A 14860-nucleotide genomic window follows, 5' to 3' on the forward strand; every position below is an offset into this window, starting at 1 on the left:
CAAAACCCACCTAGTAAACTGTCCAGATACCAATTGCAGCAGTTGTCAGGGGCATCCAGAGAATTACATTACATGACAGATAGCAAGTGTAGCACTCAGCGTTATCGCCGCATCCTAATGCTTTGCTGGCAATTCATCCAGCACTATAACATTGGTAAATTAGATATTGATTCTCTTTTATTTTGGTGTGTGTGTGTGTGTGTAAAAACCCCCACAGCAGATTTAGCCATAATTAGACGTTTCTTTCTGTACTAAGCACAAGTTGAGTGCAGCATTGTCAGCGGTGCAAATCAAGAGTTTGATGGGCAATTCTTTCCTTTGACCTGTGCAAGGAGAAAATCTCCTGTTGGAGCACTATAGGTAACATGGCTGCTAACAGAGTACTGATGAAAATGCCAATCTGTCAGGCGGGGAACGGGGAAGACAGCTGAGCTCGGCAAGATGCACCCTCTGGCAGACGGGGTGGTTTAAAAAAAAAAGGGGGGGGGGGGGGGGGGGGGGGTAAAATCTCTCTGCCTTTCTCTGGCATGTAACTGGTAACAGATGACCTGACTGCACATGTGCAGGATGGATTTCTACTAAGCAGCGCCTCTGGCAGTCAGAAAGAATTAAATAGAACTGGGTTAAGTGTGTACATCAGAGCAGCAGTGCCAGTCGCTGGTGTGTGTGTGTGTGTGTGTGAACAGGGATACGTGCTCGACGCCTGGGCGCGAGCAATAAAACGATGAGACCTTTGGGTGAGGGTATTGTTTGGAAGGTGAGGGATTAGTTTGTTGCCAAGGTGTGCAGAGGGAGGCTGAATGAGCAGGAAACAGGAATCGGAAGCCTGCGATGAGCGATGGCCTTCCTCAAATAGGACGAGTGACGAGTGCAAGAGCTGATTTGTACGCGGAGAGATAACCTTATAACTCTAAACCCATCAAACGTTGCTTTTCACATTACGGGACCTCTGAAACACTCGTCAGGAGAAGCAAAGTCGAACCTTCTTATCGTGACTGCAATGTTTGTTCTGCGTTTGCATCACTTTTCTTTGCTTTGTCTTCATGGCGTGGAGACATTTCTGTATTTCTAAATAATAATAAATGAATAACAAATGAAATGGCCCATATTTGTTTTATTGTTTGTCTTTGGCTGCATATACCTGCGGCGAGTGTTGAGCTATAAACTCAGGGAATAAATTATTAAGCGGCAAGTGATAAAATGTGAATGATTTTTGCCCGGATGACCATAACACCTTTCTTCTTTTTTTTTTTTACCCTTCAAACATTACACCCTCGCATAAGTAGACGGAGGAGTCCAAAGGGTTTATTCAAATACAGGCGTTGACTCATGAGGTGAACACCAAATGTCACACCATCAAGCTGCGGTTGTGTTTGACAAAACTGACCCAAAACGGTGAACTTAGCTTTCACAGTCACGGTGGACTGTGCTGTAATATAAATATCTGGTTGGCCGGTGGCGTGCAGTCGGGAATAACAGGTTTCTTGTTAGGATCGGTGATCCTGAGTTCGGGGAAGCGGACCCACAGATGCGGACACCACACCAAAAGTTCGGATCAGGAACAAAGGGAACAAAGGTTTATTTTCACGTTAGGAAAACAAGGACACAGGTGAGCTGGGTCGGGAACGTCGGTGCGGATGGAACCGAATCCGTCACGGCTGATGAGGGCGAGCGGCCGGCGTGGTAACAGGAAGCAGGCAGATCGTGTCTACAAAGAAGTCCATGAGCAGACACGGCACAATTACAAAAACTGATGAGGCAGCAAAGGTACGGGCCACAATACTCCACCTCCATGCGTTGTCGTACAGAGCAACGAAGAATACGGAACTGTCTGGCGAAGACTGGTGGGATGAGCCGGGGTTTAAATGCCTCCAGCTGACCAGTCGTAAATGGCTGATGAGCTGCAGGTGTGTGGAGAAGATGATGGCAACTGGAATCCGGTAACCACGCCCCTTCAGAAATGACAGCACAGGTAGGGGGAACACAGAGAGGAAAACAGAGGAGAGCAACAAACGCATAACAAACATAGCGATCACGATCGGCTCCTGACAGTACCCCTCCCCTAACGGGAGCCTCTTGGCGACCCAGGCCTGCCAGGGTGATCGCGGTGAAAGTCCTTAATCAATTGGGGGTCGAGAATAGCTGAGCGGGGTACCCAAGACCGCTCCTCAGGACCATAACCCTCCCAGTCCACCAGGTACTGCAGGCCCCTGCCCCGACGGCGAGCATCCAATAATCTCCGGACAGAAAAGGCCGGATGATCATCAATGATCCGGGCGGGTGGTGGCGGTCTAGCCGAAGGGCACAGCGGGCTGGTCAACACCGGTTTCAATTGGGAGACATGGAAGGATGGATGAATCCTCAGTGATGCAGGAAGCTTAAGTCTCACCACACTAGGGTTGATGATATGCTCTATCACGAATGGCCCAATGTATCGGGGGGACAGTTTCTTAGACACTGTCTTGAGGGGTATGTCCCTGGAGGACAGCCAAACTGACTGGCCTGGCTGGTAGGTTGGTGAGGGAACCCGGTGCCGGTCTGCCAGTCGCTTGTTCTCCTCCGCCGTGCGTAGCAGGGCGGCACGAGTCACCTTCCAGGTCTTGCGGCAGCGACGCAGATGGTGTTGCACGGAAGGGACGGCCAAATCCTCTTCCTGGGCGGGAAACAAAGGAGGTTGGTAGCCCAAGGAGGCTTCGAAAGGCGACATGCCGGTGGCAGATGAGGTTAGCGAGTTGTGGGCATACTCTACCCACGGCAGGTAATCGCTCCAGGCAGAAGGGTTGGATGCGGTGACACACCGGAGAGCCGCCTCCAGGTCCTGGTTGGCCCTCTCCGTTTGGCCGTTTGTTTGCGGGTGAAATCCTGATGACAGACTGACGGACGCTCCCAGTGCAGTGCAGAATGCCTTCCACACCTGGGAGGTAAACTGCGGGCCCCGGTCCGAGACGATGTCCTGTGGGAGCCCATGCAGCCGAAACACCTGGGACGTGAGGACCACTGCTGTCTCGAGGGCAGAAGGGAGTTTAGGTAAGGCAATGAAATGAACCATCTTTGAAAATCTGTCGACTATGGTGAGTATGGCCGAATTGCCCTTGGATATGGGAAGACCTGTTACGAAATCAACTGCAATGTGGGACCAAGGGCGACTAGGGACCGGAAGGGGACGGAGTAACCCCATGGGAGGGCGATGAGAACTCTTACTCCTGGCACACACTGTGCATGCTGAAACATAGGCACGGGTGTCTGTTGCCATGGATGGCCACCAGAATTGTCTCTTAATGAGGGACAGTGTGCGTGTAATGCCGGGATGGCATGCAAACAGAGAGGTGTGAGCCCACTGCAAAACCTGGGCTCGAACAGCATCCGGGACGTAAAGGCAGCCACTAGGACCCCCTCCTGGATTAGGCTGCAACTGCTGGGCCTCACGGACTGCTCGCTCCACCTCCCACCTGACGACTGCCACGACACGGGAGGAAGGTACAATGAGGTCAGGGGCCGTAGAATCTGTGTCAGGGGCAAACTGGCGGGACAAGGCGTCAGGTTTGCTGTTGCGGGAACCAGGACGGTATGTGAGGGTGAATTGAAAACGGCTGAAAAACAGCGCCCACCGGGCTTGCCTGGAATTTAGTCTCTTAGCATTCTTGATGTATTCCAAGTTCTTGTGATCCGTCCAAACTACAAAAGGTAAAGTGGAGCCTTCAAGCCAGTGTCTCCATTCCTCTAGTGCTAACTTAACTGCTAACAACTCCTTGTTCCCCACATCATAATTACCCTCGGCAGGTGACAAACGTCGGGAAAAGAACGCACAGGGATGCAACTTATGGTCGGGGATCGAGTACTGAGACAGTACTGCCCCCACTCCCGAGTCTGAGGCGTCCACTTCGACGATGAACTGCCGGGTCGGGTCAGGCTGTGTGAGTATGGGCGCCGAGGTGAACAGCCTCTTCAGCCTGTCGAACGCCGCACTGGCCTGTGGAGTCCAGCAGAAGGGGATAGTAGTGGAGGTTAGTTTAGTGAGAGGTGATGCTACGCGGCTGAAATCTCGAATAAACCGGCGGTAAAAATTAGAAAACCCTAGGAACCGCTGAAGCTCCTTGCGGGAAGACGGAACGGGCCAGTCCGTCACTGCTCGGATCTTGTCTGGATCCGCCCTCATCTGCCCACCCTGCAGGATAAACCCTAGGAAACTGATTGTGTCCACATGAAACTCACATTTCTCCATCTTAACAAATAATTTGTTCTCCAGTAGTCTCTGGAGGACCAGGCGGACATGATTCACATGTTCGGAAAGAGAACTTGAAAAAATCAGGATGTCATCAATGTAAACGAAAACAAAACGGTGCAAGAAGTCTCTCAAAACATCATTCACCAAATTCTGAAAAACTGCGGGGGCATTAGTGAGTCCAAATGGCATAACCAGGTATTCAAAATGGCCCAGGGAGGTGTTGAACGCCGTTTTCCACTCATCTCCCTCTCGGATGCGCACAAGATGGTAGGCATTGCGAAGGTCCAGTTTGGAGAAAACAGTCGCTCCCTGCAGGGACTCAAAAGCAGAGTTCATTAGTGGTAGAGGGTATTTATTCTTCACAGTAATGTTATTAAGAGCCCGGAAATCAATGCAAGGTCGGAGGGAACCATCCTTCTTCCCAACAAAAAAGAACCCTGCACCCAGTTGCGAAGAGGATGGGCGTATAATTCCAGCCGCTTGAGACTCATGAATGTACGTCTCCATGGCTTCTCTCTCCGGCCGAGAGAGGCTAAATAATCGGCTAGAAGGGAGTGGAGCCCCCGAAATAAGGTCAATGGCACAGTCATACGGTCTGTGAGGAGGCAAGGCTAGTGCGGAGTCCTTGTCGAAAACCCCCTTTAAGTCATGGTACTCCACTGGCACGGATGACAGGTCTTGACCTCCCGAGTTAAGGGCCTGAGGAGGGACACCCCTGCATGGAGACAATGCGGAGTGGAGGCAACCTGCATGACAGGTGTCGCTCCACCCGACGATTCTGCCCGCTGCCCAATCGATGTGCGGGTTATGCCGGTGTAACCATGGATGGCCCAGGAGGAGTGGGGTGTGAGGAGCTGACATGACTTTGAAACTGATGGTCTCACGATGGTTACCTGACAGAATCAGGGTCAGAGGTCGAGTCTGGTGAGTTACCTGTGCCAACAGCCTTCCGTCCAACGCATTGGCCACGAAAGGGGTCTCGAGCGGAACCGTAAGGATGCCTGCCCTCCTCACAAAACTATTGTCTATGAAGTTATCCTCAGCACCAGAGTCTATGAGGACTGATACTGGGAGGGTGTCCTGATTAATACAGATCCGTGCGGGGATCTGTAAGCGGAGTTCACTAGTGGAGGACAACCTGGTTTGTTCCATCAGTACCCCCACCTCTACTGATGGAACCTGTCTTTTGGCTTCCTATGGCAGGTGGAAACGAAATGGCCACGCTCACCGCAGTACAAGCACTCACCCGCACGAATCCTCCGCTGGCGTTCTGTGAGCGAAAGGCCGGCGCGTCCCATCAGCATGGGTTCCTCCCTCGAGGCAGTAGCCGTGTGAGCGGAGCTGTTAATGGGGAAACGAGGACCTCCGCCCGGCTGGCACTCCGAGGAGGCGGTGTGGAAGTGGGGCAGTTGCGGACGAGACCTCGACCGGTCCCGATGGCGGAGCTGTAGTCTCTGATCTATGCGTAGCGCCAGGGAGATCAATGACTCCAAATCCGGCGGCGCATCTCTGGACGCCAATTCATCCCTCAGCCTCTCGCTGAGCCCCTTCCAGAAAGCTCCCTTCAGTGCCTCCCCATTCCAGCCGGCATCTAGCGCGAGTGTGTCGAACTCCACCACATAATCCGCCACGCGCCTATTCCCCTGCCGAATGTCGAGGAGACGATCTGAGGCTGAGCCCCCCATATCTGGGTGGTTGAACACCTCTCCGAGTCTATGCGAAAAATCAAAAAACGTCAAGGAGTCCAACGGGTGCCTGGACAGAAACGCCTCAGCCCAAGTCAGCGCTCTGCCGCGTAAAAGTTCAGTAACATAAATAATCCTCGACTGGTCGGAACAAAAGGTTGCGGGGCGCTGTTGAAACATAAGCGAACACTGGAGCAAAAAACCCCTACACTTGTTCATATCACCTGCGAACGGCTCTGGATTTGGGGCGAAGGACTCGCTGACGGCCTGATGCGGTGAGGCGAAGCTCGGGTGCGGTCGCGGCGGAGATAGACGAGCCGGGCCTGGCGGTGAGAAGGCTGTGGCGAGGGCGCCGAGCTGGGCGGTGAGCTCGGCCATCTGCCGTCCCAGTCCCTGGCAAATCCCGGAGAGATCATTCAGCTGGTGACGGTGTTGGTCGAGCTGCACTTCATGGCTGGCGACTGCTTGGAAAACCGGGGGGACTTCTGGCGTCGTGTCTGCTGGATCCATGTTTGGCCAGACAGTTCTGTTAGGATCGGTGATCCTGAGTTCGGGGAAGCGGACCCACAGATGCGGACACCACACCAAAAGTTCGGATCAGGAACAAAGGGAACAAAGGTTTATTTTCACGTTAGGAAAACAAGGACACAGGTGAGCTGGGTCGGGAACGTCGGTGCGGATGGAACCGAATCCGTCACGGCTGATGAGGGCGAGCGGCCGGCGTGGTAACAGGAAGCAGGCAGATCGTGTCTACAAAGAAGTCCATGAGCAGACACGGCACAATTACAAAAACTGATGAGGCAGCAAAGGTACGGGCCACAATACTCCACCTCCATGCGTTGTCGTACAGAGCAACGAAGAATACGGAACTGTCTGGCGAAGACTGGTGGGATGAGCCGGGGTTTAAATGCCTCCAGCTGACCAGTCGTAAATGGCTGATGAGCTGCAGGTGTGTGGAGAAGATGATGGCAACTGGAATCCGGTAACCACGCCCCTTCAGAAATGACAGCACAGGTAGGGGGAACACAGAGAGGAAAACAGAGGAGAGCAACAAACGCATAACAAACATAGCGATCACGATCGGCTCCTGACATTTCTTGGTTCTTCTACACACGGTAATATATTCAGCTACAGGAGATAAATAAATATGTGCCAATGTGTTCCTTGTTGTTGTGCCTCCTGCAGGAGAATGCAGCTGTCATGAGGGATACTCCCCCGATCAGGCACATAAACACCTCTGTGTTCGCAGTGACTGGGGTCGCAATGAAGGGTAAGTAGTGTCTGCTCTGTAGGCAGCATATCTACAAAACACTGTTATTCATTTATTCTAAATGAAATGACATTGCTAGTTTTCACACTCCACACACACACACACACACGGTGAGAGTTTGATTTTCCATTAGAAGGTAATAGTAATCAATTACTGCCGTGTACGGGGGGAAATCAGTCTGAAGATTTGTGTTGTGTTTTTAAGAATAGTTGCTCTCCAAAGTAATGGTCTGGACTGAGAGGACAAATTGATGAAATAGCAAAGACAGAAAGGAGACGGCGTGTGAAAGACAGACTAAGTGGAAATGGAGACGATACTCTCAGCTCTTAGTTAGCGCCGCCGAGTTGTGGTTTATCCCAGCTACGCCTGTCAGCAGATAGCTTCGTCTAATCACAACTTTCCTTTCATCCTTTGTCGGAAGAATGAAACGAACATGAAAGTAGAACTTGACTTGACATTGGTTTCGCTGTTTCATTACTTTAAATATGGCAGTTTAAAAACACTTGGAGGTAAAAAAAAAAAGAAGCGGCAACGTCTCACATTTAAAAAATTTTCATTTGATTTATCTTGAAATTGTACACATATGCTGACATCAATGTGTATGTGTATGTAATGTATGTAAAACTCTCTCTCTCTCTCTCTCTCCCTCTCTCTCCCTCTGGTTGCCCAGTCCTTGGCCGTACACTAACCTGGAGAGAGGCTATGACCTAGTTACAGGCGAGCAGGCCCCGGAGAAGATCTTCAGGTGAGAGCTTTCACTTCGGGTGCCGTCTCCCGAGTGCGTGTTTTGCTGCCGGCCATCTGTGACTTGTGAGCTCACGCAACGGATGGTGTCCTCTGTGAGAGCATGCGTGGGTGTGGGCGCGCAGACAAGCAGCACGCACATACACACATACACACATACACACAGTTGCAGAGATGCAACAAAAACAACCATTTCCTGCGGTGAAGTTTGACCCACGGGCTCTTGTGTGAATAAATAGCTGGAGGCCGTGTCGCGTCCTGGTTGGACCCTCTATCAAAGGCTTTTACAAGGCCACATTTCATTCTTGATGGGGGTCATTGCGTCTGACATTTTTCCCTAGAAGTCCGATGCTTAAATTATTGTTCAGTAGCACACAGACGGGCTTTAAACAGCCTCATAATGCTGCCCCTTTTTTATTCTTAATTAGTATTTTATGTTGCTGTAAAAGAATTTAAAAGCAGCAGTTCAATGCCAGTACAGCTTGCAATGTCATTTAAAAGTAAATTGTGCTGCTTAATTGAATGCCACACTTACGCAGATCATGATGAAAAGAGGAGGAATTGAATGCTAAGGTTAAATTCGTGTCCATTCAGCTTCAGACCCAAAGCTTAAATATCTATTTTGTAGCCTGAATGATTTCATTGAGAAGCCGTCTTTATTTCCAGTCCACATGGGCAGTTGTTTGTTGCTCACACTGAACTTAAATGACCCTACAGGGGAGTTTCTGCCAGAGACGTTACAGCAAACACTCACCTTAAGTTTAAGTGACATTACACACAATACAAGTTGAAGCTTTGCATGAGCACATTTAATGTCAACTGATGTTTGCCGCAGAGCAGCTCTGATCTCTTCATCAAAGTGTGTCACGCCGTCTTTGAGCAACATCCGTCAGCAAACTTGTCACACACACTCCATGTCAGAGGACTGAGGAACAGAACACACTACTCTTAAAGGTTGAGGAGAACACATTATTTCATTGATGCAGTACTTACTCCCTATTTATTCCTGCAAACCCAACACTGTGCCATTTTGACTGTATGGTTAGTTTCTGATTGAGTGGGGCTGGATTTCTGGACTTCTTATTCACTACACATGTCTGTACATCGAAATTACAGCATACATAAGTAGAATTATATATCTGCATGCTTACAGTTTGTGTACAACTTGTGCATTTCATAATAATAACAATAACCCATTGCACCATCTCAGGTCATTCTATAGTCTGGGCCAAGGCTTGTGGCTGCCAGTCAGTAAGAGCTTTGTGGTGCCACCGGTTGAACTGTCAATCAACCCCATCGCCAGCTGTAAGACAGATGTGCTGGTTACCGAGGATCCAGGGGAGGTCAGGTGAGTCTGAGACCTGAGCACATCAGCGTGCCTGCTGTTTGAGGATCACCTTGGAGTTTCATAAGTACAGACTTTTTAAAACGTTTGTATTGACACCTCTGTCCTTTGTTTCCATCATAACTTGGCTTTATATGCAGCAGATTGTCTCTTGGTGGAGGCTAATTTGCTTTATTCCAATGGTCAAAGCGCACATCAGCTCTGACAGTAAACATTTGGGCAACTCAAGTACCAACCAAATCAAATGAACTCCACTAATGCGCCGTGCAACAGCGATCATCGCATGTGTCTACTGTCCGAGCTGGGAATATTAAAGTCTTAGTCATAATCTGTGTCAGACTGTACAGTATTAAGCTGGAAATGCATGTCAAATTACGCAATGAATGCCAAACATGGAAAAGGCTTGTCATCCATCTGTGCGGCTCTCGTGTTCAGAAAACGGAGAGAGAAGAAACGGCAAATTTTGTCCGTTTCTACATGTCTGATATTGTTGCTGAATTGCATCAAAAGGCTGCTGTTGCTCACAAAACTGGCCAAGCGGCAGCCGCGTCCCATAATACAATCTAGGACCGCATTTTTCAGGATTGACGAGGAAAGATTTCATCGCAATTCTGTTCGGGATCATAAAGTTTTGTCTGTGACAGCCCATGAATCAGACAGTTTGCAAAAGCTGTAAGTGACATATTCAGCACACAATGCAATAAGAAAAGATGGGTGTCATAAAAACCTTTGTTTCCTAAAGAATCGTTGCCACCTGCTGTATCTGAGCACCATCGTCGAGAAACAACAGGAAAAAAATTATTGTCTGCACTTAAAAAAATAAATAAAAGCAGCACTTTGGAGGAAATGATTCACATGTGTCGGTGTAACCCATGGTGACATCGCCACAACGCCTCTGTGAACAAGGCAAGCGGCTCACCTGACATGGAAAGAAGGGGAAGGATATTTATAGAGACTGAAAGTCAGTGAAGGATGTTACACTTCCTCTGCCACCTGAGAAGCCTGCAAATGTGTTGTTCTTAACACTGACATGAACATGGCGCGGCCCAGAACTGCAAAACTAACTAAACACATTCGCAAAAAGCCGTTAACTAACTTTCAAGTGACTCTCGAAAAAGTGCTTCCAGAGTTATAAAGCGCTTGAGTTGTTTTTCTCCAATCAGGTGTAAGTATGGCTCCATGTCGTGGGCTCGTTAGCTGAAGCGATATTCATTCAAGTCTGTATTTAATCAAACTGCTTTGTTAGACACTGTTGGCTGTAGGCAATTAGTTTGCCCAGAAATTGGGCTTAAGGTAGTACTGAAAAAATAGCAAGGCAGGGAAAAAGTGTAATTTTTTTTCTTTTGGCGGTGCTAATTGGGGGTCAAACCCGGCCTGTGTGTGAGCACTTTGGGGGAGATAAAGTCCCATATAGGCAGTAATGTACCAACGAGGCGGTAGCATCATTGCAATCAAGGGCCGAATCTGTTTAACCTAGGATCACGTCTTCAGTTGTGTGTGTGTATGTGTGTGTAGTTATTAATGTTAGAAATAGCAAGGACCTGGGGGGGAAAAATGCAAGCTTTCTTTATGGTAAATTAAAACTATATAACTGCCAGAAGTCCAACTATGCACAAGGCTACTGCAGCTCTAATGGGTGCAGGGAGCTCCAGAGGCATTTGTACACATCTGCTTATTCTGACATAAATTGGATTATAACTAGCCTTTTAATTAACGAGCCAATGTTTGTCATTTATTTTCACTGAGGGATGTTTTTTTTTTATCTTACCCAGTGATTGAGATAAAACTGCAGACATGTCTAAGCAGCAACTATCTATAACTGCGTATTTGCCGTCTGTGCGCACGCTGATCAGATCTGATTTGGAATATTTATCACGGCCAAACAGATTTGCTTCCTTTTTTTTGCCAGCTGTTTTGTTTGTGCGTTTTATTTCGCGACTGTTACTCAGGTGCCGACGTTATTTATGATGAATGGATTTTTTACGAGGTTACGCTCGGTGTCACTTTGGCGGCTGCAAACCGGTCGCTTAGATTCTGAGCGCCAACTCAGACATGCACAGCGGAGGAGCTTTGTTGAGGTCACAGAAAGTTAAATCGCTGCTGCTTATCACTGCATCGTGCTGCGTCTGTGTGAGAGGTGAACGTGTCACAACATCATCTGACTTAGTCCTTAGTTTGGGAGTTTCTTCACGTGTTTGTTTGCATGCAACTCTGCACCAAGGAACCAAGGAACGCTGCAAGAAATGTTCCTAAACTGACTGGTCAACCATTAAATACTTTGTTTATCCAAACTCTGATTTCATGATAACCCAAAGCACTGCAGAAAAAAACTTTATTAATGAGGTACAAAAAAATCAATGACATGATTCAAAGTAGCTCCAGCTGATATATGGTATGACATAATTGATTCTTTCTGGAACACTAACTAGCACATTACAGACTTTGAGACGTCTTTGTTGACAACATTGGAGAACGGTGTTGTCCCTCAGGATTGTGTTTGTCACAATAAGGTAAGGTGTGTGCCCGTGTTGTGGAAAGGACACGGCTGCGGCAGCGTAGACATCAACCACTTTCGTTGTTGAATGTGCAAATGTGAAGAAAGAGACCACATACGTGTACTTGTGATATTTTCATGTAAAGTACTACTTAAACTAAATTTGTTAAAATAAAAACCTCTATTCGACTATGCAAATGTACAGTAAGAGAAAGTAAAGGACCTATAATCAGTTGAGGAAATTATTTATGCCACACGAGAAAGTAAATAGAACATTTATAAACATGAAGGTGGAAATATAAATTGACTAAAAGCTCTTTTTATTGGAATAAGTTAATAAATTTAGCGAATGATTAGTTCCCGCAGCATCGACGGATGTGTCAGATTGTCATGAATAATGCAAGTGACATAGTCATTATCCAAAGCATTTTTGTAGGACACAACTCTCATGGGAACTTAAAGTCTCTGTGGCTGATGTACTATCTCCAAATGTTTATGCAGCGTTTGATGACGGCAGACAAATTGATGTGGAATGTGGTGAGAAACGCGTCGCTGTTTCACTTTGGCTCTTTGGCTTGTGGTCGAATCGCATTTATCTTAACCAATGTAATTTATTTGTTGTCTTAAGCAATCTATAACTGGAGATAGGTTTCCGCTTGATAGTTTGTCCTCAGTCATGTTCCATATTATCAAAGGAAAATGGCAGATTAGACATCCAACAAGTTCAATTGACGTTTGTGTCTAATAGTTTTGCCACGATTCCATTCCAAACAGAGCTGAACGGACTTTGTTTGTTGATGGTGATGCTCATATAATTTAGCTTGTTTAAAAAAACTTTTTTGAATGAAATGTTGCCCAAATAGTTTTAGTTTATTCTACCCCCAAATGAACGGTTTGAAAGCATACTTTATCATTATTTACCTCCCTTTTCCGTTCTCCATTTTCCTTTAATGATAGCCACAGTGCAATTATCCTGACAGTTTTAAACCAGACGCTAGTGGTTGATTGATTCTGGTGAATATGGTCTGCATAAAGTATACGAGTTAGATATACGGGAAACATAAAAAGGATGAATTGAGTTCCTGGAATAAAAACAGTGCTGCTGCTGCTGCACTGTTCGATTCTTAGCAGAGTTTTATTATTCTTTAGAATTTTATAGCAATAAATTCATCTGTGTGTCTGTGTGTATTTCCCGAGAAGTGAATACATGGTCACACACTTGTATAACTCACACAAATGGTCCTGAGCCTTGCCAAACACACTGTAAAGAATTTCTTGACAGGGCCTTTTATTTTACGCAACCAAATGTTTATTGACTTTATATGATGTACCTTTGTTTCATTATTATAATGTCATTTTCAAGGTTTAATACTAATAATAACCTTTTTTTGTTTTCAAGCAGGAAGAAAAGAGTCAGAGGAGTTAAGATTTGTGTGTATGCTAGGTTTTAATCTCATTATAGCAACTATTTAAGGCCTAAAATAGTCTTTCGGTGCAAAGAATTACTTCTCTGGCTGACTTTCCTTTGACTTATTGTCAAAGTTTTATATGATCTAATATTTTTAATGATTGCATCCTTACATTTTGACTTCCTATTGCTTAGCTCAAGTCAGCGGGTCAACAAAACACCCTATAAATCTTCCAATACACAGCGCTTCAGGCAATTTAGACTCTGCTCAATGTCTCGCATCTTAGTCAGTAAGGGACTGTTAATAACCCTGAGTAGTCGCTGACAGCTGATGGCGGTGATGAATGACCCCACTCACCATGATCAAGCCCACCATCAAAATACTTCACTGCTGACAATCTAATGCAACGGCAAGAAGTTGACATGGGAACAAATCAGATACATAAATTTACTCCGTTTGCTCGAAATCTCTATCAAAACATGAATTGTGCAAAGCTTCCATCAATCTTTACTTTGTCACTTAGGTTTACCACCTGTTTTGCCCGCTACAATTTTCCACAGTGATTATAGCGAGCTTAAAGAAAACGCACTCTGTTCAATGACAAAAGTGCTTGATGAGAGTCAGCATATTTGTGGTGAGCCGGAACAAGCACATTAATCAAGTGCAGGGGCAGACCAATAACGGGCTCTGTAATCATGCTGGAGCAGCGCTCTAAGTTTGGGCATGGTCGTCTGGTCATCCATCATCTGGAAAAGAAAGAAGAAGAAAGGGAGATTAATAACAAGTACATTAGTCAGTGTTTAGATGCTACCAATGTGCTTCTGGGTCAAGCAAAGGTGCCGCTGTGCCAAAAGAGATAAGCCTGATTAGCTAATGACCTGGGAAAGAGGAAAGAAAGCCACTATCAGGATCCGTGTGACTGTAATAGAATAATGTATTGTTTTAACGTCTTTGCAGGCTGGGCTACAGTTTGGTTTGATTTACTGCATTACACTCCAGTTTTGCCGTTTTTTTATCTCATTAATTTGACAGTGACAGGCACACTGACAAATATTCCAGACTCGGTGTCATTATTTAATATGATGTGCAACGTTTTGCCAGACCTTGGAGTGTCTATTTACTCACTGTTGTCTTTAGCGATAGTTTTCCTAATTTCCTCCCCTCTGGACGGTCTTTGCAAATAGTTTTTTTTTTTTAGGGGGATAGATTGTTTTTTCGTCCCCGTCTCATCACTCTCTCTATCCAGAAGGAGCAGCGTGAGCGTGAGCACGCGCCTTGTCGCTGAGGCAGCCCATTATTTTTGTCTGCCTCGCATTTCCCACCCTCTGTTTCTCCCCCTGAATTAAGGAGTCATTTTTCAATGCTTTGACCGCCCTGCAAACTGTACTGATGTGTCTGAATGCTTTGTGGGACCTGTCTCATTCACAGAAATTAAGTGCTGGTGGAGACATTTGAGGAATATGTTGGTTTTCAGGACCGTAAAATATTAATGTGACCGTGCCAAGCAGGGGTGAAACACAGAGATGTACACAAAGCCATGTCGGGTGGTTAAAGTCTCTAAGTACACAGCCAATAACAACATCAAACATCTGTCAGAAGGAAAAAAACATCACATATCTGTATTGAGTTTGACCGATCTCAACACAACATATTGTGAAATAGCAGTGTTTTTTTCTGACTTATAACAA

The 14860-nt window shown here is 46.6% G+C and overlaps 1 protein-coding gene across 1 annotated transcript in view; it reads left to right on the forward strand.

The window, feature by feature from the left end:
• astn2 (astrotactin 2) overlaps positions 1-14860 on the forward strand; it is a 216234-nt gene that overhangs the window by 106427 nt on the left and 94947 nt on the right. Inside the window, exons 8-10 of the mRNA XM_076163970.1 lie at positions 7096-7180; positions 7851-7925; positions 9135-9272. Of these exons, the coding sequence (XP_076020085.1) occupies positions 7096-7180; positions 7851-7925; positions 9135-9272 (298 nt within the window). The remainder of the gene's footprint in view (positions 1-7095; positions 7181-7850; positions 7926-9134; positions 9273-14860) is intronic.

This window comes from Genypterus blacodes, unplaced genomic scaffold, assembly GCF_046128005.1.
Source record: "Genypterus blacodes isolate CSIRO-AG114 ecotype Tasmania unplaced genomic scaffold, CSIRO-AGI_Gbla_v1 ptg000133l_1, whole genome shotgun sequence".
NCBI classification, from domain to species: domain Eukaryota; kingdom Metazoa; phylum Chordata; class Actinopteri; order Ophidiiformes; family Ophidiidae; genus Genypterus; species Genypterus blacodes.